The sequence below is a fragment of the Alternaria novae-zelandiae genome (assembly GCF_023758075.1).
Source record: "Alternaria novae-zelandiae strain BMP 2774 chromosome Unknown scaffold_7, whole genome shotgun sequence".
Classification (NCBI taxonomy): domain Eukaryota; kingdom Fungi; phylum Ascomycota; class Dothideomycetes; order Pleosporales; family Pleosporaceae; genus Alternaria; species Alternaria novae-zelandiae.
In genome coordinates this window covers 417746-445665 of record NW_026056967.1, presented here as the reverse complement: position 1 = coordinate 445665, position 27920 = coordinate 417746, and the positions used below count along the sequence as shown (strand labels likewise).

General features: G+C 52.4%; 9 protein-coding genes across 9 annotated transcripts; 4 read left to right on the top strand and 5 right to left on the bottom strand.

Moving 5' to 3' along the window:
- Positions 1-149: 149 nt before the first annotated feature.
- J4E88_004157 (uncharacterized protein) lies at positions 150-1968 on the bottom strand (the record flags this gene model as incomplete). Its single annotated transcript, XM_049397804.1, has 3 exons — positions 150-965; positions 1028-1706; positions 1946-1968. The coding sequence occupies 3 exons, from the start codon at positions 1966-1968 to the stop codon at positions 150-152; spliced, it is 1518 nt and encodes a 505-aa protein (XP_049256249.1).
- Positions 1969-2990: 1022 nt separating this feature from the next.
- On the bottom strand, positions 2991-4013 carry J4E88_004156 (uncharacterized protein; the record flags this gene model as incomplete). Its single annotated transcript, XM_049397803.1, has 1 exon — positions 2991-4013. One exon carries the CDS (start codon positions 4011-4013, stop codon positions 2991-2993), a length of 1023 nt encoding a protein of 340 aa, XP_049256248.1.
- A 4031-nt stretch (positions 4014-8044) lies between these two features.
- On the top strand, positions 8045-9118 carry J4E88_004155 (uncharacterized protein; the record flags this gene model as incomplete). The annotated part of the gene is made up of 2 exons (XM_049397802.1): positions 8045-8180; positions 8232-9118. The coding sequence occupies 2 exons, from the start codon at positions 8045-8047 to the stop codon at positions 9116-9118; spliced, it is 1023 nt and encodes a 340-aa protein (XP_049256247.1).
- A 197-nt stretch (positions 9119-9315) lies between these two features.
- J4E88_004154 (uncharacterized protein) lies at positions 9316-10314 on the bottom strand (the record flags this gene model as incomplete). The annotated part of the gene is made up of 1 exon (XM_049397801.1): positions 9316-10314. One exon carries the CDS (start codon positions 10312-10314, stop codon positions 9316-9318), a length of 999 nt encoding a protein of 332 aa, XP_049256246.1.
- An 804-nt stretch (positions 10315-11118) lies between these two features.
- J4E88_004153 (uncharacterized protein) lies at positions 11119-11592 on the top strand (the record flags this gene model as incomplete). The annotated part of the gene is made up of 1 exon (XM_049397800.1): positions 11119-11592. One exon carries the CDS (start codon positions 11119-11121, stop codon positions 11590-11592), a length of 474 nt encoding a protein of 157 aa, XP_049256245.1.
- A 690-nt stretch (positions 11593-12282) lies between these two features.
- On the top strand, positions 12283-13697 carry J4E88_004152 (uncharacterized protein; the record flags this gene model as incomplete). Its single annotated transcript, XM_049397799.1, has 5 exons — positions 12283-12382; positions 12457-12709; positions 12771-12879; positions 12935-13519; positions 13569-13697. The coding sequence occupies 5 exons, from the start codon at positions 12283-12285 to the stop codon at positions 13695-13697; spliced, it is 1176 nt and encodes a 391-aa protein (XP_049256244.1).
- A 674-nt stretch (positions 13698-14371) lies between these two features.
- On the bottom strand, positions 14372-16089 carry J4E88_004151 (uncharacterized protein; the record flags this gene model as incomplete). The annotated part of the gene is made up of 2 exons (XM_049397798.1): positions 14372-15898; positions 15949-16089. 2 exons carry the CDS (start codon positions 16087-16089, stop codon positions 14372-14374), a joined length of 1668 nt encoding a protein of 555 aa, XP_049256243.1.
- A 510-nt stretch (positions 16090-16599) lies between these two features.
- Positions 16600-19184, top strand: J4E88_004150 (uncharacterized protein; the record flags this gene model as incomplete). Its single annotated transcript, XM_049397797.1, has 4 exons — positions 16600-16678; positions 16883-17960; positions 18015-18501; positions 18555-19184. 4 exons carry the CDS (start codon positions 16600-16602, stop codon positions 19182-19184), a joined length of 2274 nt encoding a protein of 757 aa, XP_049256242.1.
- A 6623-nt stretch (positions 19185-25807) lies between these two features.
- Positions 25808-26449, bottom strand: J4E88_004149 (uncharacterized protein; the record flags this gene model as incomplete). The annotated part of the gene is made up of 1 exon (XM_049397796.1): positions 25808-26449. One exon carries the CDS (start codon positions 26447-26449, stop codon positions 25808-25810), a length of 642 nt encoding a protein of 213 aa, XP_049256241.1.
- Between the last annotated feature and the right edge of the window lie 1471 nt (positions 26450-27920).

Sequence of the window (27920 nt, the reverse complement as noted above, 5' to 3'; positions counted from 1 at the left end):
TGCGACTTGTCAAGCATGCCGGCGGACGACTACCTGCATGACAAGTTCAAAAGACTACATGAACTCAACCAGAACCAAGCATCACGGTGTATTGGTAGAGTAGATATTCCTTAGCGTCTGCCTTAGCTCAACCACATTCCGCCCTTCACTCAGTACGTAAACCGGAAACCTTCTGTCCCCTCTAGGAGACGCTTCCCCCTAGTCTGCCGCTTGTTCGCCATGTAGAAAAACACCGAGAACACTCCCACCAATCCAATGATCAAGAGGTGACTTCCTATGCTTACCCAGATGGCCGTCATATACCTCGGACTTTCTGGTGCTCTCACAATGAAGCTTCCAGCGATACCGCCAGCGCCGTTGAAAGCTGTGACCATTGCGGCAGTAAAAACCCTCTTCCACTGGCCGACAATGTTGTTCGCCTGATAAGTCGCCATGGCCGCCCAATTCGCCACGTACGCTCCGGTGGCAAGGTAGGTGCCTATATACCTCACGGTGACCTGGTCCGAGAAACCCAGCATACAGAAACCTACAATCAAAGACACGCAGTTAAAGACTATAATAGGCCCTCTCAGCTGGAACTTGTCGCCGACGATCGAGGACAGGATAGCGGGAATAACAGCGTAGTAGTAAGGTGGAGCGGATAGCAAAATCGCTTTGTTTGAAGAAAAGCCCATGCCGGTTTGTAGAATGATAGGTAGGAAGTAAGACAGCGATGTCGAGACGAGGTTCTGCAGGAAGTAAAGGGTGCAGAACCCGTACACCTTTAGATCCTTGGCGTGAACGAAGACTTTAGACCATGCGAAGTCGTCGGGTTTGACATCGCCTCTGTCGTTGTCGATTCGTGAAGACGCCAACGCACTTTCGTGGGGCGTGAGGAAGTAGAAGGAGTTTTGGGCATGCTCTGGGAAGTCGACCATCCACCAATATGTCAAAATACCGAAGAACGCAGTAATGCTACCCTGTACCTAAAGTTTGGTGGATAGAGTCAATACTTGTCTCACATCAATTTGCATTGAATATCACTTACAACAAACATCCACTGCCAACCCTTGAGATATTTGCCGTCGAGCTGATTGAGTCCAAAATTAACGATGCCACCTGTTGCCAAGACAATGACTTCGCCACTCTGCATCAGAGCAAAGCGAAGCTGTTGCTCTTTCCGTGTATACCATGTTGAGATGAGATAAGTCAAGCCGGGATAAATTCCCGACATAGCTATTCCAAGCAGAATGCGTAGTGCAATCATCTGTCGCCATGTCTGCACGAAAGCTGTGCACAGCGTAATGATGCCGAAACAGAAGGTGATGAAGGCAAACCAGATACGCGGTCCGAAGGTGCGCACAGCGATTGTCGATGGTAGCTGGAAGGCAATGCTCGCGATCGTGAAGATAAATATGGAAACAGAGTATCGGTTGCCGACATTTAGTTCCAGATCGCTGAGCATGGAGGTGACAGATGCGCTAGAGATGACGCCGCTGTCAAGTAGATTGAGCGAGCACAAGATACCAGCAATGCTGCAAAGTCGAAGGTCGACCTTTAGGCGGATACTGTTGCGCCACTCTTCTTCAATCCTATCTCTTTCTCCATCGTCAAGCCCATCGTGCTGTTGGTCGTGCAATTCTCGGATGGACTCGTCCGTTGACTGTTGGCTGGATGCACTCTTCTTCATGTTCTCGCGATTGGGAGGGATGAGGGGTAGCAGGAGTCTGCGACGAAAAGCTCATCATGTAGGTCGCCTATGGAAGTAGCCAGAACGTGCTTATCGTAGCACAATCCAAATTGGTGTACACATCCGGCTGCAGAAGCTCCGCACTTTCCCAGGTGCAGATCTCCAGGGCTCCGTTGCTTACCGAGGCGCGGTTCCGCACGATAATTCCGCAGCAGATTACTTAGCAATGACCAAGCCGCTGATGTGGAGATCTGCATGCGGCTATCATAGACTTACTTGTCGCACATGTCGTCAGGCATGTTAAAGCGCCGTCCGAGTCTGGCGAGAGGCTGACGTTGCGAATAGATGGACTTGACATGCAGAAAAGCAGGCATCATCGGGGGTGGCCAGGATTTTTGTCGCAATTCCAAGGCTTGCTGCATGCACACTGTTATGTTTTTAGTAAGTAAGACGTTTCCCAGATATTGTATACTTTCAGTCAGCCATCTTCCTGAATGTCACACAAGTTGTAGACACCGCTAGTGGCGTAGCTCTAGTGAGCAAGACAGAGCCCTAGTCTTGGGTAAGCCGGTATATGCTGTCCAAATGCCGTAAACAAGAAGACGCCTGCAGTCTCTGAGCGAACATCGGACTTTGCCATGCGACTGTGATACACATCACACACCTCCCGAGAACACAACTCGATCCTGACAGGTCGGTTTCACGCACAATGTGATATACCACAAAGTCATACATGGAATTGGTGAAGTGGGCTGTCACGTACAACTTGAACTTCAAGGATGCGACATCAGTTTGCATGCGCAAAATCCAATCTGGGGGAATGGGATGATATTGATTTTCTCCGATGAAGGAAGACCCTTTCTAGTATAGCCACTGGCTCTCCTGGCCAATGGTTTGGGTATCTTCGCCAAGCTAGATAGCGAGTGTGGGTATTGATCGTAACAGACAAGACAAGAAGAAGAAAAAAAGATAATGAAAAGATACAAAGGATAGTCCACAATTCAGCAGACGAGAAATAGGAAGTAACAACAGAACTCCCAACATCCGAGTGAGTGCCGTATGCTCCGACCGCCCTGCCTTATGTGTGACCCGAATCCGACCCAGTCCATTGATAAGACAATTTGTGTGTGAAAGTGTCATTAATCTGACAACAGGGGTAAAATGCATAAACCAACCGGGTGTCCCAAAAGCACTCGCTTCGTAAGTCGTGAAATGAAGGGGAGCTCCCTGGAGGAACTCTCAAGAAGATCAGGTGTCGAAATTAAAAGGGTATAGAAATCAGATCGACGGAAGTGGGCAGAGGCCCGGGCGGGAGGACAGCCTAGCCTTCATCCTCACCATCGTCTTCGTCCTCATCTTCATCCTCTTCGCTCGTGCTGTGACGCTGCACGGCACCTGCCTTGTTCTTCTTGATGGTAGGTGTTCCCTTGAGTTGTGTAGATGAAGCCTTGCGCTTGGGGCCAGAGCTGGCAGGCTTGGGAGGCATGGACGCGTTTTCCTTGTTGCCGTCTTCACCCTCGCCTTTTCCGGCTGCATTGTCCATCGCAGCCACCTCTTCTGCGGTCAAGAAGCGACCGCCAGGACCACGGGGACGGCGCATGGCGTGATTGTGCCTAGACTCGTGTAGGTATGGCTTTCGACCCTTGGATGTCAGCCTCAGTGCATCCTCGAGTTTCTGTCGCGCGAGACGCCTTTTCAAGATGCGATGGAATTGTTTCGCGTTCACATAGAGAGGAGCCTCTTCTGGTTGTGCACCTCCAGCGACAAGCTCAGGCGATTGTTGGTGCTGCGATTGCTGGGGCATCGGGGGGACGGAGGGTCTGGGGCCGCCATGGTTCATGACAGGCTGTGGCTGCTGCATCGCAGGACTACTGATTTGAGTGCTCATTCGCCTTTGTTGCATCTGAGTCGGGGTCATCTGAACTTGAGATGGGAGCGCGTTGTTCATCGCATTGGAAACGTTTGTCGGCGATCGTGGAGCGCGTCCATCGCCCTTCATCTGGGATACTGACATGCGTGGAGATGCGCGTGGGTCTTGTGCTAGTTGACCTGAGATGGCGGTTTGGTCGTAGTATCCGGCTGGTCCTGCTGCAGCAGCCGTAGCTAACGCAGCAGCCTGTTGGTGTTGTTGCTGTTGAGAGGGCATGTATGGATTTTGCATACCAGCCATGTAGGCCTGATGCTGAGGGAAGCCCATCTGCGGGTGGTGCTGGGGATGTGGTTGGCCGTTATGCGCGAAGTTTCCATTTGATGGAAGGATCGGGGACGACTGCTGCTGTCCGAACTGCATTTGCTGCGGGTTGGGCGCGGGCGCATGCCCATGGAATTGTGCGTAGTCGGTCATGGCTGTCTACAATGCGTAGATTGTGGGCCTATTTGCGTGAAGACGAGGTAGCGAGAGGCTCGCAGTTGAGGCGCGTAATACAGGCAGGCGGTCACGTCGCGGCAGGGCCGATACTTGATGCGCTGTCAATGGCCAGGCGTGCTTGAGGCGAATTCGCTAGAGCGCACGGCTTTAGCTTCCAGGTTTGAGGCGCAGCAGTGGTGATTGGACGTCGAGGGGCAGTGCGCGTTTACAAATGATGGAGCGATTTGTCGAGGATGAAGCTGCACTCTAGAGGCCCGCGCCGTAGTAGTGGAGAAGAGCCGTTGCAGGTATTCACCAGTCACGAGAGGAAGATGAGAGTCGCCTACAATGATTGTCAGCCAAATCAAGAGAGCATTGGACGCTGTGCTGGCGGGGTGGGCGATTGGAAGGGATGATGCGCTGGCATATGCATGCGCGGTGAGCTAGTGCGCTTACCTTGTTTCGTCAGTTGGCGGGCGTCAAGGTCGTATTGCCGGTCTGAATGCTCTTCGGGTTTGAAGTCTAGGGCGACCAGCGAGCGGACAAATGTATATTGTCGTTGCGCAATGACAGCTTTAGCAGCGGCGTGGTCCAAGTAGCGGACAGAACGCGGGATACAAAAGGCTTGGTGAGCTTTGTGTTGCCTTGAATGCGACGTCAGCCTCTAGCATGTGAAGTGGAGGCAAGGCGCGCGAATGTGTAGCACCAGAGCATGCGGCATGCCTGTAAGCCGAAAAGGAAAATGAGAAGCATAGCGAGGGACGGTAATACAGTCTTGCGACGGCGACGGGAGTGTCTGAATCGATGCGCCGTCGCTTGAAAGGACTTGATCGTCGGACATGGTGATAACGAGTTGCATAGCGCGACGGAGTGGACTTACAGGTGCTTGCGTCTTGCAGGAAGATTGGATCCCGTGATCTGCTTGCCGTTCTATGGCTGCCCAGGTGGGAGATGCAGACAGGTCTTGAGTCCGGCCTGGCGAATTGCTGAGAGCCGAGAGCAGGCGGTGCCTTTTGGGGGCAAAGCAACCTTGGGAGCTGCGGAGAAGCTAGGGTGAATTCTTGTGGTGTTCCGCGCGCCAGTCCGCGCAAACACGTCTTGAGTGAGATGAAGATGGCGAACTTTAGTGAGGGAAAAATGATTCGTCGAGGAAGGAACGAGGGCAGGCGCTGAGGACGCTTTCTATTCGTGCCTGCCCAACGCGCTAAGCGAGCAGGGACCCGCTTAATACCTGGTGAGTCTAAGGCAGCCACACACGGCATCTCTCTACGTCACGACGAGACGGTATGCCGCTTCCCAGACGGAACGACACAGATGAGTGCGCGTATCTGTCTCTTCCCATTTCATTCTCGAGTTTTCACGTTGATACTGAATGATGGCAGAGTGTAGGCCATTCGAGCGGGGTTGAGATGCAAGAGCCCGAGGCTAACCCGACCCGTGACGCTCGTGGAGAAGGCACGTGCATTCCCAGCCTCCGCGCCGCCCGGGACTATCCTCCTCCCCTCACACGCGCTGCGATATCGAATTTCCTGGTTCAGACAAATCACAATTCACACGATCTAAAAAACAATCGGACAATTTGGTGTATAGCCAACTGCAGGCGTCAGCTAAGCTGGCATATCGCGGGTGATTGGCGCCCCGTCGAAATTGCGCCCAGTGCCCCCAGACGGATGATCCGTCGGGGCTGTAGGCGCCAAACTCTGAACGAGCTCTAGCTTCTGAACCCACCACAGCGATTCCCAGCAATTCCCAGCAGAACGCTCCGCATCGAACAAGGAGTCGTTTGCGCAGCTACCTTCCATAGCCTTCAACGTCTGGACGCGCTCGACTAAAAGCCGCCTCCTACGTCTATTGGCCCAGTTCCTGTCTCGCCTCCGTCTCAACCCATCCAGCATGATCTGGATAGCTCAATGTCATGGAGTACCACGTGAGCAAACCTCATTTCTTCCCTTCTCTTCAGACCTGCATATGTGCACCGCCGTCACATCAGCTGTAGCGTAAGCACAACAGAATGCAGATGCAAGTGGGCCAAAGTCAGACCCAGCCTCCACTTCGACGTCCAAGCTTGTGATCGTCAGACCCTGCTTCGCACGGGAAAAACTGTACAAAACAAAGGAAATGCTCAAGCTGGACTGGGAACCTGGCTCTCGAGCCGAGACGCATATCGTCCCTGGTCTCAAGACCGGTAAGCCTGAAAACCAGCCACCGATTTCTCCTGTGTCGCACATCGCTGCGTCATCCTAACCTCCACGCCTCGGGCCCGCGACAGTGGCTCGGCCGCTCTGCCAAGTCACACCACTTTGTTGATACTTCGGCCCATCCCTAACATGTGCTCTCGTCCGCGGCTGAAGACGGATGTCATCTATAATGCAACCACTACTCAGACGTAAGGGGCACTAACTCCTTGCCCGGATCTTTGCTTCGTGCTGCTTCGGCAAACCCGTCAACTCTAATGAGACCCAACCCTACCTCTGCCGGCATGTTGGGGGTAGTTTGGGTAGTATCAGCCGTTGTTGGTTGCTTTTGTTCTGGACTCTGACCGCGATGATGTGATTTCATTTGTCCATGTTCCACGACAGTCAATCAAAAGCCTCACTCATGCCGTCGCATTTACGCGAGGTGTGATCCCAAGTACCAGAACCGTACCGATCCAGCTCGGCTACGTATCTGCCAGCCCTAAAACGCAGCGTATCAGTTTCGATTGCTCATCATGTTAATCTAATCAGGTTACATCTTCCGCTGACGTGCATGATCCCCTCCACGCGTTCATCCTTCGTTTACCACAAGCTTGGTGTGCAAAACACGAGGGCTTTCACAGGAAGTCGGCATTTGCAGAACTCGTCGTTACCGCACCACGCTTCATTCCACTCTTTACAGCATGAATGCCGAATCTTTGCCTCGATAACGAAATGATCAGTGGTGTAATCTTGGGTTCTTGCTAGAGTTTAGTTCAACTGCTCCACATGGGCTTATCCGGACACCCGTAGCCGTCCGTTTCGCGTTCCTCTTCGGATCAGGCATTTATCGTCAGCACACCCCGGATGAAACCAATGCGAGTTGGCAAGGGAACATCGGTGAAGTGCCTGTCGCATGCGTCACTACACTCGTTTCATCTTAATCTTGCTACACAGTGCGGCTCTTGCAGTCGTTGATGTGCGATTAGCATCTGCCCCATCGCAGATCCCCCAGACGTTCGACATTGCGCCCGCGTTCCCGCACCGTGGCAACACCAGTCATGGTCGTTACCAGGAGATGGGGGCTTACCGGCCTGTAATCTAGTTGCTCCTGCACGTGAACCGCCACTGAACACGGCAGTCCATGGCTGCCGGTGTGCGATAAACTTATCAAGGTTTCACGGGCACCTTTGATTGCCAAATCCTACAAGGGTTACAAAAAGCACAATATTCGACGATTACCACACAAACCGTGTTGAGGTGACCAACCTGGCAAATATGTGGCCATTTATCACAATTCTGATGTCATGCTTCATGCATCTGCGGTCCGTCGGTAATTCTTGACAAGGTTGTGTTTCGTCTGAAGTCTCTCCCGTTTGCTAAGTGTATATGCGCTAGACATCTTAATTCAAAAGAGTTCTACGAACGTAAAGCAGATCGCATACGCGCAGTCAGAAATCTGCTCGGTGAACATTGGACCAACAGTCCCTCCCATAGTTGCTCCATGTTGAGGTTCATCTCCTCGATGCCTTAGTCGTCTATCACCTACGTAACAACGAATACGGCCCTTGTGATCTTGATCTATGTTGGCTTCTTTGGTGTATTGACGTTGAGGTCATCCTTGATGATCTGGCGGCGCGTCTCAACACAAGAGTGTCCTGCTCAAAGTGGAAGCTGTAGAACCGATCTCCTCTCTCGAGGTTGAAGCTGCCCGAATGAAGTGGGGCGGCGCGGATCAATCTCCGCACCGCCACGCCTGTCAACAGGCCATAGCTGCGGACTTCGCGGCTGTAACCGTGTAGGAATCAACCAACCGACCATCAACAGAAGACGGGCTGTTCTTAACGCTTAATCATGGACCACTTCGTCACCCCACTTCCTCAAGCCGAAAGCGAAGCGAACAGGGTCGAGTATCAACCCACCAACATCGAAGCCGAGGCCAACAAGCAGCGCAGGAAAGTTCAGAACCGAAAGAACCAAAGGGCACATCGTGAGTTTGGTCTTAAGCATCTCGCCCTTGGCTGAGCTCATCTCGATGAAGGACTGCGAAACAAAAAGCAAGCCCCAGTTTCTGTTCAGACGTCGCGCCCGTTCCAAATTGAGCGCTGGCGCCTGGATGAAGTTGACGAAAGCCTATCCCATTCCACCGAGCCCACTGCTCAAGATGTGACGATCAACGCATCGATATCCATTCCTGATCGCTCTGTAGTCCTCCGGACGCCGCCTCCATACACTCCGGGTCAAGCTCCCACTACGCTAACACCCCCGTCCATGGTCTTTCCCCTCTCTACGGACCACCTCCTTCACCTAGTTCAATACAACGTCTTCCGAGCCTTTGTATCAAATAAGCGTACTCTAAACGCGCTTCTTACAGGGTGGACAAACGATATGCCTCCTTCCCCAACCACATGTCCCATCAGCCTTCCTTACATCGACGACACAAACATCTATCCCTTGAATCCCAATATACCTCCTTCACTCTTCCCGACACGCATCCAGCAAGAGCGTTTGCACTCTTTCTGGATCAACCTCTTTCCTTTTCCTTCAGTGCGCGACAACCTCATCAGGCACGAGGGACTCTTCGATCCCTGGGAGCTACTGCAGGATCTCATTGGCGAGCTCATGGGTGCCACGCCAATCCAAGAGCGACGAGGTATGCCTCTTGCTATCAAGGTTTCTGACCCTAAGGTTGTGTCAAAACCGCCGACCGCAGTAGTAGGACGTGATGAGGATGAGGTTACTGCGGGTCGCAAGGGACTCGTTGTTTGGGGTGAGCCGCACGACATGAAGAGTTGGGAGGCTACCCCTGGCTTTCTGGCTAAGTGGTCATGGGCCGTACAGGGATGCGACGATTTGCTTGTATCTAGTAACCGCTGGAGGTTGATGAGGGGAGAAGAACCTTTGCGTCTTCCTTTGATGGAAAATTAGTCGATATGTCGAACACCTCCTAACGCGAATCGAGCCTGATCTACCAGTGCAATATTCGATATCACGATTTCACAATAAGAACTATGGCCGGTGATGAGATCAAGTACGGTGTGCTAATGCGCATGGATGTATTCATAGAACTTGTATCATGTGTCTAATTGTACACTGGATTATCACTGCTGTCCCTTTCTGAACGCTCAATCATCACTCGGCAATCCCACAAGCTTGAGCGAGTCGTTCCAGAGCCTCTCCGCCTTCTCCACATCGTAAGCATGCGGAGCATAACCAAGCGCAGTGTACTTGTCATCGCCTTCTTTGTATGGCTCCGCAACAGCGCAGTCGACGAGGTACTTGCCGCCCTTGTGCTTCCATGTTTCGCTGATCGCTGCCCATACCGATGTTGCAGCACCCTGTTCGACGCTCTTCATGGTGGGATACAAATGTCCCATGCCTTTGAACGCGTCCGGGGGCATATGCTGCGTCAGCCCCGTCTGGACGAGGCCAGGGTGGACGCTAGTGGCGTGTAGATGGCGCGAGCCATAGCGGCGCTCAATCTCGTTGGCCATGTATATGTTTGCTGTTTTGGACTGGGCGTACGCTACGCTGGGGTCGTAATCGCCTTTCTCGAAGTTGTAGTTATTGGAGTCGTTGATCCCGCAGACGTTGTGCGCTGAGGAAGCGAGACTGACGACACGAGATGGGCGGCTGGAGCAGGCGGCTGCGAGAAGAGCGGGCTCTAAGAGCTTGTAGAACAGAAAATGCGACAGGTGGTTTGTGCCGAATTGAAGTTCGTGGCCATCTGCCGTAAGGCGATAGTCGGGAATTGCCATGATGCCGGCGTTGTTCACGAGTAGATGGACTTTAGAAGTCCTGGTAAGAATGGCGGCGGCGGCGGCACGTACGGAAGAGAGGTTTGCCTGGTCCATCTCGATAATGTGCATACGCGAAGGTTCGAAGATATCAGCAAGGGCGGATTGGGCTTTGCTCGTGTCTCGGGCCGTGAGAAAGAGAATGGCGCCAGTGGTGGCCATGGCACGAGTGGTTTCAATGCCGATGCCAGAGGAGGTACCAGTGATGACAATGACTTCACCTCTGAGTTTGTTTTCAAGGTTCTCGTCTTTGATGATCTGTAAGGCTGTTGGGCGCGCATCGCCAGGGCCGTTCGGCTTAGCATGAGCTTCAGCGTAATGAGACATTCTTGTGTTGGCGGGATGCTGGGAGGGATAAAGATAGAGGATATGACTTGCGTAGATGCCGTAAGCTGGATTGATAAAATCTTGAGGGATTGGATTCTGAGTTTGGACGGAAGGTGAGGTAAATGAATCATTTATGTACTCAACTCACCCAAGCTCTGTACGTGACATCTTGGTCTCATTCGTAGACAGCGTCGCTCAAGAAAGACACGACTTAGAAATCACCGTACGCTTTAGCATGCTTTCTCGGGGATAAGCTTGAGAGAAGGCTCACACCGCCGCTCCATATCGAAATCTGGGCTTAGTTTACAGGTGCGGTACCTTCGAATTGCTGATTTGAAAGGAGACGCATCATTCGGGCTGTGTGGATGCTTCAGCCCCAGGCTGCGAGCTAGGCTGAAGAGGGTGATAATGTCATCGGGTGGAGCTAGAGCTAGACTGCAGGTACGGCCGAAGATCCTCCGTGGCTCAAACGCACTAGGCCGAAACGGGAGAAAATGTCATCGCACTCTGATGTCGACCCTCAAGGGAGGTCTTGGAAGGCAGTACTCAAGATGATATGATCTATTCTTGTTAAGTAAGCATCATCCGAAGGACGGCGTTAAGTCATGGACTTACGTGTACCGCCGCGAAGGACTGTTGGCGACCTCGGGAATTTGAGGTAGACAGTCGCTGATGCTACCTAGGTGCGCGCGAAACATAAGTAGGCGTCAAGTGCAACCCAATATGCAGTCAATATCTCCACTACTTTCCACTACCTACACCTCCATCTTCAGTTCGCACGAAACTCTACCATAGTCCTCCAACATGGCTTCAACTCCTTCCACACCGAACCTCAGAGAACAAATTGAGGCAACAGCTCGGGCCTTCTTATCAGCATTCGAAGAAGGCGCAGCTCAGAGCAACCCTTCTATTATCAACCGCGACGTTACAGCCGACTGCACACGTCACCTACTTCCCGCATCCGTACCCAAAGCTTTCGGTCTTGCAACAGACTCGTTCTTCGACACGACCAGTTTTCAGGACCTCTTCGGGAATGACATCAAAGTATTGTTGTTCAAGGATAATATCATGTCGAATTTGATCGTCGACACGGAGGCGCGCAGCGCGGCCTTCACAGCTAAATCCGACGTGTATGTTAGGAGCAGTGGAGAGACGTACCCTTTTGAGGGTGCTTGGTTCTTGTACTTCAATGAAGATGGATCTAAGATCAAAAAGGTGGTTGAGTTCTGCGAGAAAGACGCCATCTTGAAGATAGCAAGCGATGTGGCTGCTGCCTAATGAGTCTAGAGTAAATACAGGCTGGAAGCTGAACAGGAGGTAGAGACCACGATACGGCCAGACTTAGCGAGCACGTTCTTAAACAATACTATCTCTTGCAGCTCCTGTGCTGGTATCAGACCATTATGCCCTTAACGAAACCTGGTTTGTCTCTAGGCACAAGTCCAATTTCACCTCTTCCAACCCCGAAACCATTGAAGAGATAGCCGCGGTCTAGGTTCATGCTGTTCATCAAGTCGGCTATGACATTAGCGGTGGCGATCTGCCAAGGTGGTTCGTAATCATCATGCCGTTATGTGTGTTGACCCGATTCATAAGAAGCTCCGGAGTGAGTCATTAGACCGAAGTGATCCTTCTGCCCCGCTTGATCGTTTCGCCGTTTAGTGCTGTCAGGACAAAGAACCAATACAATGTCCGTCAGGACTGGTGTATCTGAAGTTGATATTGATTTCATGCTTCCCATGTCGCCGACCGTGGGTTTATTCCGCTCTAGATCAGTAATCGGGCCAATATTACTAGCATGCCTCCGCACAATAATTCAATAGCCACTTATGCAACGCCCAGGACTGTGCGCAAGAAGCCAAGCCAATGAAGTTCACGTACAGTATAAGACGGGACAGCACTACGCGACTTTTTATGAAGATAAAGAGAAATCAAACCCTCTTTTTACCACGAGAACATCCTCCAACCATGGCCTCTTTCGATGAAACCTTCAATTCTCTTCGTCATCGATTTGAGGAAAACAAGCAGCCTATCCCTCCAGTTACACTTGGCGCCATCAGCAAAAATGGTATGGTACCTAGGAGTCCACCTTTCCCTGTCTCTTGTTTTGTTTCTGTTATGCTGACCAGACGTGATCAAAAGGTTCTTTCCGCTACACGAAGGCGTTTGAAAAGGAATCCGACGACGCGGAGTCCAATGGTGTGCATTGGCTCGCCTCTTCCACCAAGCTGGTGACTACGATTGCTGTAATGCAATGCGTCGAGAGAGGATTACTAAACCTGAATGACGATATCGCCAAAGTGCTGCCCGAGTGGAAAGATCCGAAGATTCTGACCGGTTTCAATGAAGAGAATGAAGCCCTCTTCAGGCCCGCAACGAAGGCTATCACCCTCCGGTAAGTCTTGATATGTCCAAGGGCTTACCACGTTTTGCTAATATATTATGTTGGTGACCAGGCAACTGTTGACGCACTCCAGCGGCATGGCTTATACATTCATGGATCCGCTCCTGACCCGCCACGAAGAGCTTCAGGGTAAGCCACTGCCTGGCCCTCCCACATCTGTCGTAAGCTGGCTCACCCCGCTCGCCAATACCATTAGCTTACCACCAAGCGCTATAGGCAGAAAAGTTCCCCCACCACTTTCTCGTGTTTGAACCTGGTGAACGATGGATGTATTCGCCTGGCATTGACTGGGCTGGAGTTTTGGTCGAACGAATCACCTCCATGAAGCTTGGCGAGTACATGCAACGCCATATTTTCGACGTCGTGTCTGCCAATGACGCTACTTTCCATCCCGACCAGCGAGAAGAGACGCGAGCTCGAAAGGCTAAAGTCTGGGAGCGAGTGGGTGAGAGGTTGCAGGAACAAAAGCAGCCTTACTGGCCGGACAGGGTTGAGGCAGATTTTGGAGGGGGCGGTCTGTTTGCCACTGTGGACGATCTGCTCAAGATCTACCAAGGTGTCCTGACAGGAGAGTTGCTCCGGCCCGAATCCGTCAAGGAGATGTTCCAGCCTCAGCTCGAGACAACCACGGGCCTCGATCCAGCCGAGTACTCGTTGCCGTCCCGTAACGCTATCTGGAATACTGTCCCAGACGACGTCCCTGTCAGCTTTGGGATTGGAGGCTTGATCAACCTCACTGCAGTACCGAAACGACGCGGAGTGAACTCACTCACCTGGTCGGGCATGCCGAATTGCTACTGGGTAAGTCTCCAACTGACAACGTGGACTCTGGCTTATCATCAAACTATAGTGGATCGACCTCAGCAACGGCGTCGCCGGGGTGTATCTCTCTCAGCTTGTACCAACCGGAGATGAGAAGGCTATCGAGCTCTTGACCGAGTTTGAGAAATTTGTGTACTCGAGTTTGGATAAATCTTGAATGTTGATCCAAAATAGTATCAGCAAAGCAAGCTAGCTAAGAGAATATCACACCCAACGAGTATGACGTTCAACAGATACTCATACCTATCAGAAATTCCATTCCCATTTCTGTATGATAGTACAGTTGTCTCGATGGGGGGATGAGTCGCTTCTCCTCGTCGGACAGTCTGTGTTGTGTGCCTGCAAATGTAGATGTTAGTATATGTCTTGCGTTGTCTAAGTGGCTATACCCGCATTTCTACAACTCGCGCTCCGCTCTGGTCGTGTCAGATCAAGCGACCACCTGTCCTTCTCTTCTTTCTCTACACCTTTCTCCGTCGCGAGACTCATTTCACGTACCTTTTTGCTTGGCCACTAGTTCAAACGTGAGCTTCTTTACGCGCGAGCTTCGCGACCCCTACACGTCAGCATCTTCGCAAGTCAACATATCCTTGGCTTAACATCTTCACACACCAGCGTCGTGACATCCATATTGGTATCCTCCCAAGTTCTCAAGTAGCATCTTCGCCGGTCAGCAGGTCCGCAGATTAGATTGAGGCACGCAAGCTCCGAGGTAAAGATGCGCATGTAATGTATCGATTGAAGGCGACGGTAGCTGTCTGAACCAGACAGCTCCGATGTTCACAGGCTGAATCTCGTGAATAGTAGAATGTATGCTCAACGCAGGCCAGCCTATTTTTTCCCACCGTTCTTTTTCCAGCCCGCACTTCTGCTCTTGCGTCCATTGGCACCCTTCTTCTGGCCACCGCTGCCCTTGAACTTGAGCCCACTCTTGCCCTGCCTCTCACTCGCCCTGTGGCCTTCAAACACGAAGCCCTCTTTGGTTTGTGCCTTGGCGACCTTGCCCAGCATCGATCTAGCACGCCCTTGCATCGACTTTTGCTCCTCAGTCAACTTCTGCTTGTAACCGGCACCAGGGTTGCCGCCCGGTCTGGGTGCCTTGGATGGCGGTGGACCTCTTGGCTTCTCCTTGTTCTTCTTCTCCGCTTTGCAACGTGTAATACGGAGTTTGCGAGGGAGCATAGGTGGGTACATCTTTTCGTTGAGTTGCAGCGCGGCTTCGACGCCGTTCTCATCGACGAACTGAACGTAGGCGAAGCCCTTTCCGACTCTTGTCTTGGCATCGCGGACTACGCGCACGCTCTCGATTTTGCCGCATTTGCCAAAGTGTACCCAGAGACCCTCTTCGATGTCGGAGGCGGCCTTCTTCTTCTTGGGCTTCTCGCCTTCTGTCACGGGTGTTTGGGACTCCTCGTCTACGAAGGGAAGGTTACCGACAAAGACACAGCGGCGGTGATCAACCTTCATGGGATGGGCTAGTGAATCGACGTGGAGGTGGCGGTTGAGCAGCATAGAGCCGTTCAGTTTCTTGACAGCTTCTCTTGCGGCTACCTTGGTCGTGTAAACAGCATATGCGTTCGTGCTCTTGGTAGTCGCGTCTATGATGTCCTTGGTTGCAAAAGCAGCGCGTTTGGGAAGCGAGGGATCGAGAGCCGTTGATCGGAAGCGTATCGATTCGATCTTGTGCGGGGGCTTGTTATCGGCGAGGTCGGGTATGAAGGACTCCAGGTGCTTCTTGAGAGCCTTTTCTGCGGGCTTTGAGCTTATGCACTCGACCGAGACGTTGCTCAGGAAGACAGTGCGGGACGCCTTCTCCACCTCGGATGCGCTCTCGTCGGTCTTCTCCATGAGCGACTCATGCTTGGGAATTGCGATGTCTTCGGCCTTGTCCGCGTCCTTGGTCTCTTTGCCCTCATCTGCCTCATCCTCAGACTCATCCTCGTCGTCCTCGTCTGAAGAATCCTTGTCCTCCTCTTCCTCGGTCTTGCGCTTCTTCTGTCTTTGCTCCTCCTCCTTCTCCTCCTCGCGCGCTACTTTGCGCATGTATGCATCCTCAATCTCCTCCTTGTCGCCTCGCTTGCGCTTCTTTGGCTTTTCCTTTGCGCCGTGCAGTACGGCTTCACCCAGTTTTGCTAGCGCGGCCTCGTCTTCAGATTCAGCTTCGTCGCTGGCATCCGACATGTCCTCATCTTCGTCTTCCTCTTCGTCCTCATCGTCGGAAGGCAGGCTTTCGGATGCCGAGCTCAGTTCCGCATCGTTCGCATCGCCTTCGTCTTCATCTTCGCTGGACTTTTTGGTCGCCTTCGCTTGTTCGCGCGCTTGGTACCGTGACTTTGAAGGCGCTTGCACAGGTCCGGCCTGGAGATTATTAGCAATCACTCTCTAGCACAGACATGCGATCAACGTACACTGGCAGCAAACAGCGATGCTAGCGCCGGGTCAAACGCCTTTTTGTCGACTTTGATGAGGGACTTGTCTGGCTTGTCTGACTTGTGGCTCTTCTTGGGCGTGTCCGTCTTAGCCGAGCGTTTGTCCTTTGACTTGGCCATGGCGACAATGGAGATGTTGGTGTTGGCGACAGCAAGCTCGTCAAAAAGTTTTGGTGGAGACGCTTCGCGACGAACGCACGCTAGGCCCAGCTGGGTGGTGCAGGCGGCAGAACGACACCGCCCGGGGCAGGGCAGTGCGGTCATTTGCAAGCCTCAGGGCCTCTCCCGGCCGTCGACCCGCTTCAGAGCGCAGTTTACACCATCCCGACCGAGCTGCCCTCCGCATTCACCACGCACACAGGAATGCCCGTCGCTGTCCCGCGTTTGCACCCCCTCCCGTACAAACATCGCAGACCTGCCACCCGGTCGCTCCTGCCTGAGACATCCCCACACGCTCCCTCGACGCCCGCGTCCCTCACACCCGCAGCTCTGTTTTTGACCGCTCGCCGGGCCCTGCATCCTCCACCCCCAAGCACGCCCATATCGCATCGCGAAGGCCCACAACACCGTCCACGGCATATTTTTACGACATTGGTCACGCGGTGAGGCTGTCTTCGGCGTGGGCGCACTATGAGCGCGCCCGAACAGACCAGACGGAGCACCTCGAGAACAGCTGCCGGTCTCAGCGAGGACGTCGCGCACACTCAAAGTACGTTGTCACCTCTTCTATCCCGACCCCGATGCGCTCTTTCGGCTTCCTCAAGCGCGGCACTGCGCCTTGGGTCGCCGCTGGAGAGACTGTCGATCTTTGCGTCAACAACCGAGGCGACGACAGCGTCGCGAACCTGCCTCTCTCACCGCGTCTACTACCCACGCCGTCCGAATCTGCACCAGATCTAACAGCCCCTCCCAGGTCCAACTTCGACCCTCACCACAGAACTACCTGACCCCACCACCACCACCTCTCCCTCCAACCACTCTGCGCCAGCGCAGATACCCACACCAGCTGACCAGGACCCCACCGCGATCGCTGCTGCGATGCTGTCCACCATGGCAGCTCCGACTACAGTGCTCACCGAGTCGTTACCCACAGAGCAAGCTCCTAATGGCTTCGATGATGTTGCCGACAACGGCTCCAGCAGCTTGAGCGAGCTCGGAGACGCATCGGACGATCAGTCAGAATCAACACCACGGCCAGCCGCAGTAGCCGATATGGACGAGGATGATTCAGAGGCCGAGACCGAGCGGCTGGACAACACGCCTCGAAAGTTCGCGCGCACAGCGACCGAGACGTCATTACTCTCTGAGCCCATCCACACAAGAACACCGAGCAAGCTCGCGCACTCCAAGACCATCGAGCACGACGAATCTGCCCCACCCACACCATCAGCGATTACAGACGATGTTACCATGGGCGAAGCACCTACAACCGAAAATCCTCTGCATTCTCTTTCGCTGATCGCAGCATCAGAAGCGGCAAATCTCGAACACGTGGGCATGAAAAGAAAGCGCAGCAGTGCCGAGGGAAGCCCAGTGGACGAGCGCGAAGAGGAGCCATTACGGAAACGAAGCGTAAACGCGAAGGGTTCGGCGCTCGATGGCCTGGCTGATGCCGCAGCAGACAGGCAGGGCCAGATGGACGCAGACGAGGAGCTCGAGAACGCCGAAGAGCACCTTTCGGTACTGGCTCGTGAGGAGCTAGAGCTCGAGGAGCGACAAGCCAACATTGCCGCGCAGACTGTCAGCGAAATGGCCACCGTCGCGAAGCACACAAAACCAAGAAAAGGCGGCAGAAGAGGGAAACGGAAGACGGAAGACGCTAGCTATGCCTACGCCGAGCCGTTTGCAGCTGCTGAAGCCCACGAGGCTGAAGCTGAGGGCGAGCACGACGATGAAGACAGCGCTGTACTCGATGAGGAGGTCACCAAGAAGAAGCAGGCGATCGATGAGCTTGCAAAGATTGAGAAGAAGTTCAAGCTTTTCCGCGAGAAGTAAGCAATTCACTCAGGGCTTGATCAGAAGGATCGGCTACTAACCGTTACCAGGCTATGCGACGAGCAAATAGCGCAACTCGAACGAGAGCTCGACATGCTCAAGCAGCCAAATTGCGTCCACCCTGAGTACGTTGCTATGATCAAATGCGTGGACGATCGACGTGCCGACAAGATCGCATACGAGACGAGGCTTTTGGAATACAAACAGAAAAATCTCGAGATAATCACAGCAGCAGAGCGTCATCAGATGCACAGCCAGTACTTCCAGACTGTGCGCCACATCCGCGAGGACATTCTCGAAGAGTGCAACCAGCGGGTTTTCGAACTACAACGCGGACGACGTCAGCTTGGCTGCGATGACACTGAGTACATGGCACGATTACCTGAGAAGCGATCCGACCAGATCCGACACCAAACAGCATACAACCTCGAGGTCTCCATTCTCTCAGGTGTCGCCAAGTACGTTGGGTTCCCAGCCGCCCCAGATATCAGCGCTGCGCGACCAACCGAGATCGACGAGGATCTTCGAGCAATGAAGGTAAGTGGCTGAACGCATCTGCTAGAGAACTAGCAGCTGATTCGGCGCGTTAGATTGCAACGCGTGCTCCAGTGCCGCCCCCATCGTTCCGCACCTACAACAGAACGACAACAGCGGACGAGGCAGCTGCAGAAGAACAATTCTTAGAAAGCACGCCATGGGCCAACCCACGACATCCTTCACATCAAGAGAGTCGGTACCCTCCAGGGCCGTCACGAGTACCTAGCTACCAGACACCAGCTGGTCAGCGTCGAATGGTCGACCTCTCAGCTCCCAACGGATCTGCCTCCACCATCGAAGCGAACTCCAATCCTCCGTCGTCGAATACTCACAACGCCAACGGTCTGCTAGGCGAAGCGGAATCACCGGTCCTACACATGAAACGCGCACCGGTTGACCACATCACATACGCCGAGACACCTGGCTCAGATCCTCGCAACAACATGGGTGTTCTCAGTAGGGAAACGTACGGCATGATGTCGAGTCCCGCGGCACAGCACATGGAGATACCCCACGAGCAGGTTGGACCACGCTGGGTTGGTAGCATGCGACCCATGAACGCAGAGCCAAACACCGCGCCAGGACCACCAGGTGCAGCCCGACCAGATGCGGCGCGAGCACCTCTCCCACAACGCAGTGGTCTCGGCACGATCAGCGTTGGCAGCGGCTTATTCGGACGGTGACTCGAATAACCCCCACTGAACCATTGTTCTCATATCTGTTTTACTATCTGTTGCGTCATACCAGCAAAGTTTCATTGGGCGGCGTTTTCCTTGCGTTAGACTTGGGGTTTTGCATCCATAGCGGGCTGGCCAGGTAACATGAGCATGACATGATGGGAGGTATAATCCCTTGGCGTTACCTCGCAGGCAGGCAGGTAGGCAGGCAGTCCTTATCTCCGCTTTCATGCTTTACCTCCCATGGAGGCTATGTCCATGTCCCCTTTTATTTCCGTTATGTTCGAGTTCATACTTAGACTCTTGGTGAGCGGGCTGTGCAATGAGTGTGTATGGTTTTAGGGAATGACGGAGATGATACCTTTTGAGAGTCGCCTTGAGCGTAATCAATGATATTCTATGCATCAAAGCTGGACATCTTGCGTGCAGGTAAAGTCTTTGTGTTTGTGACCGTCGCCGTGGGTGTTGAAGAGCGGACTTCAGAAAGCTTCAAATGACTTTGAAATGGTCACTTTTCCAGACAGAAACAACATAGTTCGTCTGTTTCTCTTTTTGTTTGTAGTTTGAGACACCACGTTGTTTCACTCTACTCTGGAGACAAACATTACACAGACCCGTGCGTCTTTTGACAACTCCCGATCACATCTAATGTATGCCTAGACAGTGAGCATTTCTCATCGAAGGTTAGAGCATGTCTTTTGGTCGACGTTCTGGTGCTCTACAGTTGTAAAAGGCTGTGGAGATCAGGTCGATAAGTTCATTTGATGCGAGAAATCGCGAAGGAGCCGGAGAGCCCATGTAAGGAGTGTTCTTATATTTTGGAGGCCGAGAGACGAAGGTCATGCATCTTTCATGACCACGTTTTGGTGAAATCAGAACTGAGGAGTGTGTGAGGGGAGAAGAGTTCGGTTGTAGAAAATGAAAACGACAGCTTTATAGATTTCGAAATACGCGAAGTCTTGCTCATCGAAGATGGCAATCTTCTTTGGAGACACCAAGCATACACATATTTTGATGTCGCGGTAATTTTGTACCCGGTGGTGCGTCTTGCACACGTCCATGGGAACAGTCACTTTTGACTTTTGAGAAAGAGGAAGCGAGACATGACATACTTCGGCGCGCGTTTTGCTCTTACAGAACATGACTCTAGTGATAAGAATATCGTAAAGTCAGGCGCGGGCTTGTACATTTGACATCCTTCTTAGCCCCATCGTCATTGCGGTAAATGGTTCTGGAAAATTGTCGCCCATGTGGACGATATCTGGCTTTTTTTGAAATGAGAATTGGATGCTGGGTTGTGCTGGGAGAGATAGAGCGACATGATGTCTTATATACTGTTCTGGGAGCGTTGACCGAGAGGTAGTTGGCTACCAGGCCGTGGTAAAGCATACCGGCCGGCCTAGTCGTCAGGATTTGACTGATCGATATGCGTATTTCGAATTGACAAAGACCAAACGTCATGTTGCGACAACGGTTCCACCGTGCTCTGGAATGCGGTGCAGTAGCGGATCAAACTCGTATTGAAGACTCTACCACGACGCGAAGAGGTAACTAAAGTGAGTCAAGGCGCTTGATCGTCGTGATCACGTTGCGATATGGCCACGAGGCACATGCGTCAAAGTGGAGATCCCATGTGACAGCCAGGAGAGCTCCAGCGGCAACCTGCATGTGTCGGTTCGTAGCAGTTTTGTCAAATTAGCTTTTCGGATATGCAGTGATGGATGCGTGACCAGAGACGCGGCTCATAGTGAAGTGTCGTGAGGCTCACGTGCCATCGATTACTTACATTCCTTTCTGAGATATGTCATCTTCACGGAAGGGAGACAATGCTAATTCACGAGAGAATCGGTGTGTTGATGCTTTCTTCTGATCCGAGAGAAAATTTGATAGGAAGAGAGGAAAGTAGGAGGCCGGTTTCTACGTCATCGTGGAATGCATCAGCCACATGAGAGGAAAGGCTTTCGGCACATGACTTCGGTATACGCTCGAAACTACCGGCGAAGCTCGAGCTTTGTCGATCGTGAAGAGCGGCTGCTTGCGATTTTGCTCGCCAAACACGTGAAGATAGTCACCACTAGGACAAGTGGGAACCCAGAGTCGAGGCGAGACGGCCAGTGTTACTGAAGAGGTTGGTAGTCTTGGTATCGTCTTGGACTTGTGTTGATAGGGAGTGTCTTTTTGCCGGTGGTAGGAGTAAGTACACATGTGGTGTAGAGGCAGCTGGATGTTGAAGTTTTGATACCTAAGCGCGGTCACATATAGACATGGAGTCTCGAAAAAGGGTGGCCTATGAGGGCTGCAAGACCAAAGGGGTTGAAAAACCAATTGGATGACTCTCGATTAGGAAGTACCAATTGCAGCTCCTTGCAGCGTGGTCGATAATGCCCTTGCATATAGAAACGGCTTTGGCTAGTCACCCGAGAGTAGTGTTCGTTTTCGTCAAGCCCACGTTGTGATCGTCGGCCCCTGGCAGATGCCGATGCGTGATGCCGGTGACTGACCGTTTGGTACAGGCAACCGAGAGATCGACCCGCGTGGATCCGAGGGTGGTAAACGAAGACCACGCGAGTGAGTTACCTGTGTTTGCGTAAAGGCAATTGCCGATGCCTGCCTTGGCCGCATGTCGTCACGCGTGGCTCTGGAGATACAAAGTTTGGTTACCGAAACGTTGGCTCGTTGCAGAGGGCGCGGCCCGAAAGTGACAGCTGGAGCTGACTTGCGGCTGAGCAGAGTGGGGACTCAGCTTGTATAACCTTCTCGATAGTAGGTTGCCTGAATGTCATAGAGGGTGGGATCTGTAAGGATTGTTCTCCTGAATCTGCAGCACTCGATGGTTTCGCTGGTCTTTGCTACGTGGAGATCGTCGACCTCGCGTAACTGGACGACGACACGTGCACGGAAGATGCCATCTGCTAACGCGTTAGTCAATCGTAAGGGTGCCACTGCGCTGGATCGTGAAGAAACCTTTGGATGTGCAGTCGGGACGCTTGCGTCTAGTATACGCAATCCCGAAGATTTGCGCCATCATGGCCGGAACAGAAAAGCAAAACCGCAGGGTTCCGCGCTCGTGATCTGGGGATTTCGACTTCGGACCGACAACGAACCAGCGAAACCTGAAGCGCGCCACACATCATTCGCGAAGTATCGTGATCCTGAGGGATGCGCACGCATGTTTTGCTTGAATCGAGGAAGACGCTGCGAGTCAAATCTCATGCCATCGCTAAATTGCCCCACTGATACCGACTCGGATAGTGACGATTCTCACGAAGAAAGGGGACATTGGACGCGATGGCGACGGAGTTTCACGCAATCGCATGGGTCTGTTTCGAGCGTGCATCAGGTATACCTTGTAGGGCTGAGGTATCAGCCGGGATACGTTTTGCAGCCATGTCATGGAACGTCGACGAACTCGAGAACTTTTCCCGTGGCAATGCTGTTGAGTAACGCTGGTGCACAAAATTTCTCACACCAATCAATGACCGCAAGAGACATGATGCTTCGGGCGCGGCTGAAAGGTTTCGGGGGTATAGCTCCTAGATCATTTCGATTTTTCCGGATGCTCGACATGATTGAGGGCTTCGCTTCTTAGCTCAAAGACGGCGAGATTGGGACCGTACCAGGAAGTTGCTGATGCTCAACAAAACGGCTGGGTCTTCAAGGTAACCACAGACCTTGGGTATGCTAAAGAATACGTGCCACACCTTGCTGCGACACAGTGGTTTGGAACGTTAGCCGAAGAAATGGCCGTTTCCAGGCCGTCAAGTTCCTGCACTCCGCAGTCTCTCCAGTCAGTGACACTCAGACCAGCGTCCAAATGACATGTGAACAAAAGCGGCACGTTCGTATGCAGCTCTGATGATGAGTAGTAAGACGAATGTCGTGAAACACATGGAAAGGCTGTATTCCTGCCTCGCGTATCGCGAATACCGCATCGGTCTCCACAAGTCGATCGTCGACGTTGTGAGAGTCAGTGAACATGATCTTCGAAAAGCAAATGGGCCCCATGTGATTTTTTTGAGCCGCGAAGAGTGCAGCGGCGGCGGTCGAAGCTCGGCGGCGGTTGAGCGGACGCGAGGTGGAGCAAACGGCATGCACGCGTGTTAGTGGCGTACGTACGCCAAGCTGTTTACCTGTGCGCAAAATCGCTCGTCTGTGGCGTTGCGGAACGAACCACCATCTTTGGTCAACCTTCCGGAGTCTCGAAGGCTTCAATACACTCGGAAGCAAACACGCTATGGCAGGGTATGCGATTGAATTGCAATGATCGGAGAATTCTCACATGAGTTTCGTATGTTCTGTGCTAACCAGGCACATAGATAAGGTTGCTGGTAGCCAGGGTGCATACGGAAGGACGTGTCTCCTTTCCTGGACCTCATGAGCGACCTGCATATTAGGCGAAGTCCACTTAGCGTCGACAAACCACTGTTCCTGAAAAGTATGACCTCCGTCGTCGGTAGCGTCTGCCCTGTGAAGCGTCAGCAAGGGCCCACTTCGACTGGTCTGGGGCAACACCTCCATTCGCCCTGGGTTTCAGCCGACCCATTGGTTGTATTCAATAATCATGGAATCTAGTGCAAGTCCTTCCGTGCATATGCCAGGGATCATCTCTACGGCGAGACATACACCTCTGGTACGGAAGATGCATGACCCTCGAAGAGCAGCACTAGAGGCGGTCCAGCCCCACTGTGTACCTCAATCTGCACTTGCCGTCCCCCATGCCCAATGGTTAAATGTACCTGCAGTTATTCCCTTCCCTTATGGTCTCATATAGAGCAGGCCCCGGAAACTAAGCGACCGGGTCTGGCACTCTTGACAGCTCTTGATGTTCTCCGACCTCCCACGAAGTTTATAGTAAGGGTCTGAACCGGTCCATCGCAGTCTTGTCCATTCCGCCTCACACTTCCTGGCCGTTCGATCGTACACGAAGGTCGTGTGCGAGTACGAAGAAGGATGAGGCCCCTTCATTTGCTCTTCCCATTGCTGGCATGGGTACAGCTGGTAGTCGCTCAGGAATCGGCTCTACTGGCAGTGATTGAGCAACTTCCTCAATGCGCGGTATGTTTAAACGGAGTAATATCCCCAGCATTTATTGACTGTTTTCCAGCAAGTGTGTCTTGCCACTGCAGTTGCCCAATCGCCAGTACAGCATACAGACCAGGCCTCCGTATGTGCAGATGCCAAACTGCAAGGCGAGGTAGAGGCATGTGTCATGAAGTCATGCACATTGAGACAGAGTTTGAGTGAGTGCTCCAGGCTATTCCAGCATGCTTACTGTTGCTGATTGCGATTCTTAGCAACCAAAAACGTTACCACAACAAGTTGTCACGCTCCGATCCGTTACTCCGGCGATTCAATTCGTGTATCCAACTTGATTCTTTCGATCGTCACCGCCGTTTGTGCGCTTTCCAGGATCATATATAAAGCCGTTTTTTCCGTCGGTGAACTTGGCTACGACGACTACAGTGTCTTGGCCGCACTAATAGCTGGTGTTCCATCTGTGGTCATCATCGATAGGGCTATTGTTCCAAACGGTCTAGGACGAGACGTATGGACTGTCAGCTTCCAACAAATCACCGACTTCGTCAGATATCTTTACGCTCTGGAAGTTCTCTATTTCATTCAGGTCGCGCTTCTGAAGCTCACGCTCTTATTCTTCTTCCTGCGAATATTCCCGAAACCCAGCATCAGGCGACTACTATGGGCAACCATTGCCTTTAACTGCCTCAACGGTCTTGCCTTCACGTTGGTGGCTATCTTCCAATGCCGACCGATCTCCTTCTACTGGACCAAATGGGATGGAGAAGGATCCGGCCAATGTATCGACATCAACGGGCTAGCCTGGACAAATGCCATCATCAGCATTGTCTTGGATATCTGGATGCTCGCTTTGCCATTGTATGAGGTGTTCCACCTGCAGCTCTCATGGCGTAAGAAGCTTAGCGTCGCTGTTATGTTCTGCGTCGGCACATTGTAAGTTCCGCTTCCAACAATATGCAAACGACAACTACTGACTCAGACCTCAGTGTGACCATCATTTCAATCCTTCGTCTATCCTCTCTCGTCAACTTCGCGGCCTCATCCAATCCAACATGGGATCAAGCGGATGTTATCAATTGGTCTAACATCGAGATCAATGTCGGCATTATCTGCGCCTGCCTGCCTGCGCTACGCGTCATACTCGTACACTTATTCCCCAAGATTCTCGGCACAACCAAAGCCACCGAACGACCTTACTACGCATACGGTAGCCAAAGTCATGGCATGAAGAAGGGCGGCAGTGCGCTGGCCAGTGGTCCAGGACGATCGGCCGTCTCGAACGGCGCGCGAGACCCAAACGCTATCACATACACCAAGACCTTCGAAATACGGCATGCCGATCATGATGAGCAATCACTTGTGCAAATGGAGATGGACCAGTTTGGACCACATAAGCCGAAAAATACGAGTAGCAGCACTAGCATTTCGAGTTTCTAGATACCACTTATTAAAGATACCCTAATTCCTTTCTCAACGCTCGGCAGTGGCTCTTCTTACACACACCGAACGTGATATATGGCACATGTCGACATTGTTATTTTGCAACTATGTAAGTAGATGCGGTCTCAGTGTTGTAACGGCCGCTATGTGTTTCAGATACCGTACTTCTTCAGATCCTCTGCAGAGTCGGAGTAATGGACCGTGAACTCCTCGCCCTCCTTGACATCTCGAACGGTCTTGAACACCATCTGCTCCAGCTGCTGATCCCAATGCCTCCTGATGTTTGAGTCGCTTTCGTGATTGAACATGGATCCAGTCAAAAGAACCATTCCAATTGGACCAAATGAAGCCTCACCCTTGAATGAATTAGAGTTTACGCAACCCATGAGTGTATCTAGGAGCCGGTTGTGGGCGTTGTCTCCTCTCTCCTTCGTGAACCGCATTTCGTTAGGTCGCGCGTTATGCAAGAGCAAGATAGCTTCCAGGGCCTCCTTGGGTAAGAGGAGGAAGATCAGCGGCACAAAATCGGGGTGTGGCATAATCAGGACGGGTGACTCCTGCAGAACGATCTCGCCAGCTTTGATGTCGCGGGTTGCAACGACACCGCGACCTTTGCCTTCGATGGAGACTATCTTGTAAGGCGCTCCAGTCGGTGATCGCATGAAAGCGCTAGGGTTCTCGCCGCCGGCTGCGTACTCCTCCCACGCGCGACTGATGCTCCGGTATGTGGCTTTTTTCATTTCTTCTGATGGAATTAACATCTCATCAAGTTTGCCACGCAGCTTGGACGGCATGGGTCGTTTTTGATGTGTCTGTAACGCCTCATGTGGTGCAGGGGCGTCGGTGAAGCATTGGTCCAGTATGTCCCTCTTGGGACCCGTGAGGCGATATGGTTCGAGAACTTCTGAGTCGCTCATCTCGATCGTAAAGAATTTGAATTGATAAGAAGAATAATCACACAGAGGCGTTGGCCCACGATTATGTACCGGGTACGCAGTGTTTATTGGGAAAGACGATGTTTGGCATCCATGGATCGCTGCGCGTCCATCCCTGTGGCTCGGCCCAAGTGGGGTTAGTTCCTTGGCACAGGATCTATCACAAAGGAGTCGCATCCATGGATCCTTTTGTTCATCAAAGTGGTTGCAATACTCTTCAACGACGCTTCCGTTAGCAGTAGACAGTGAATCTTTGTTTTCCTAACTGTGGTCACATGTTTGCAACCCGCAGCCACATTCGTCAAAGACACGTCCCTCGCTGCGATCGAGACTCGTGGCATCGCCCCGAGGGCCTCTTCGCCATGCTTTCGGCATCGGGTTCGCCATCGCCATTTGATGTATTCGAAAAATCTGGATTGTAAGCATCATTTTGCAGTGTATGGTACTGGGAAGGCTGGCATTGCGGGCAGAATATAAGGGCAGTTGCAGTGGGCGGGGGGTTGAGCCGATGCACACAGCCACTGTCATCTGCACCTCGGGCGGTTAACGCAGCTGTGCCATTTCTGCCTTGCCCCTACTCATGTCGAAGGAGATAACGAGCGGATACAGATACTTCCCTTGGAACTAGCTGAAAGCTTCCTGCTCACAGCGATACCCGCGGCATCCGTCAACAGCCTGCTGCTGTATTACAATACGCAGCAGCTTGCGCGATCCAATCTGTGGCCCCGCACAGGTCCTCCACACGTTCAACAGCTCTCAGCAACCGCAACCTACGAGGTGTTGGTGGACAGAAGCCGACGTTCCTCTCTTCCAAGGCATGATTGGTCTTTGAGTTGAAGGGATCATGCGCCTCTTACACGCTAGAACTCTTGAGTTCGAAGTCTTCCACGATGATCAAATCCCGCAATACGTAATACTTTCCCACACTTGGGGAGACGAGGAAGTCAGCTACCAGGAAATGCGCTTTTTGCAACAATATAACGCCTTGCCAACCGAACTGGAGGGAGATAGATTCTTCGTAGCCGCGATGAAGATGTCGGCTGGATTGAACGTTCTATTGGACAGTAGAGCGATCGAGAGTCGTACTGGCTACAGCAAAATTCAGGAAACGGCCAACATCGCAAGGGAGAAGGGAGTGAATTATTTCTGGATAGACACTTGTTGTATTGATAAGAGCAGCAGCGCGGAGCTGCAGGAGGCAATCAATTCCATGTACCGATGGTACCAGCATTCAAGCTTCTGTGCTGTACACCTGGAGGGTGTTGACATCTCGCGTTTTAAAAATTTGGGGGTTATGATTGACTTTGCCACAATATTGCAACCCTGCAAA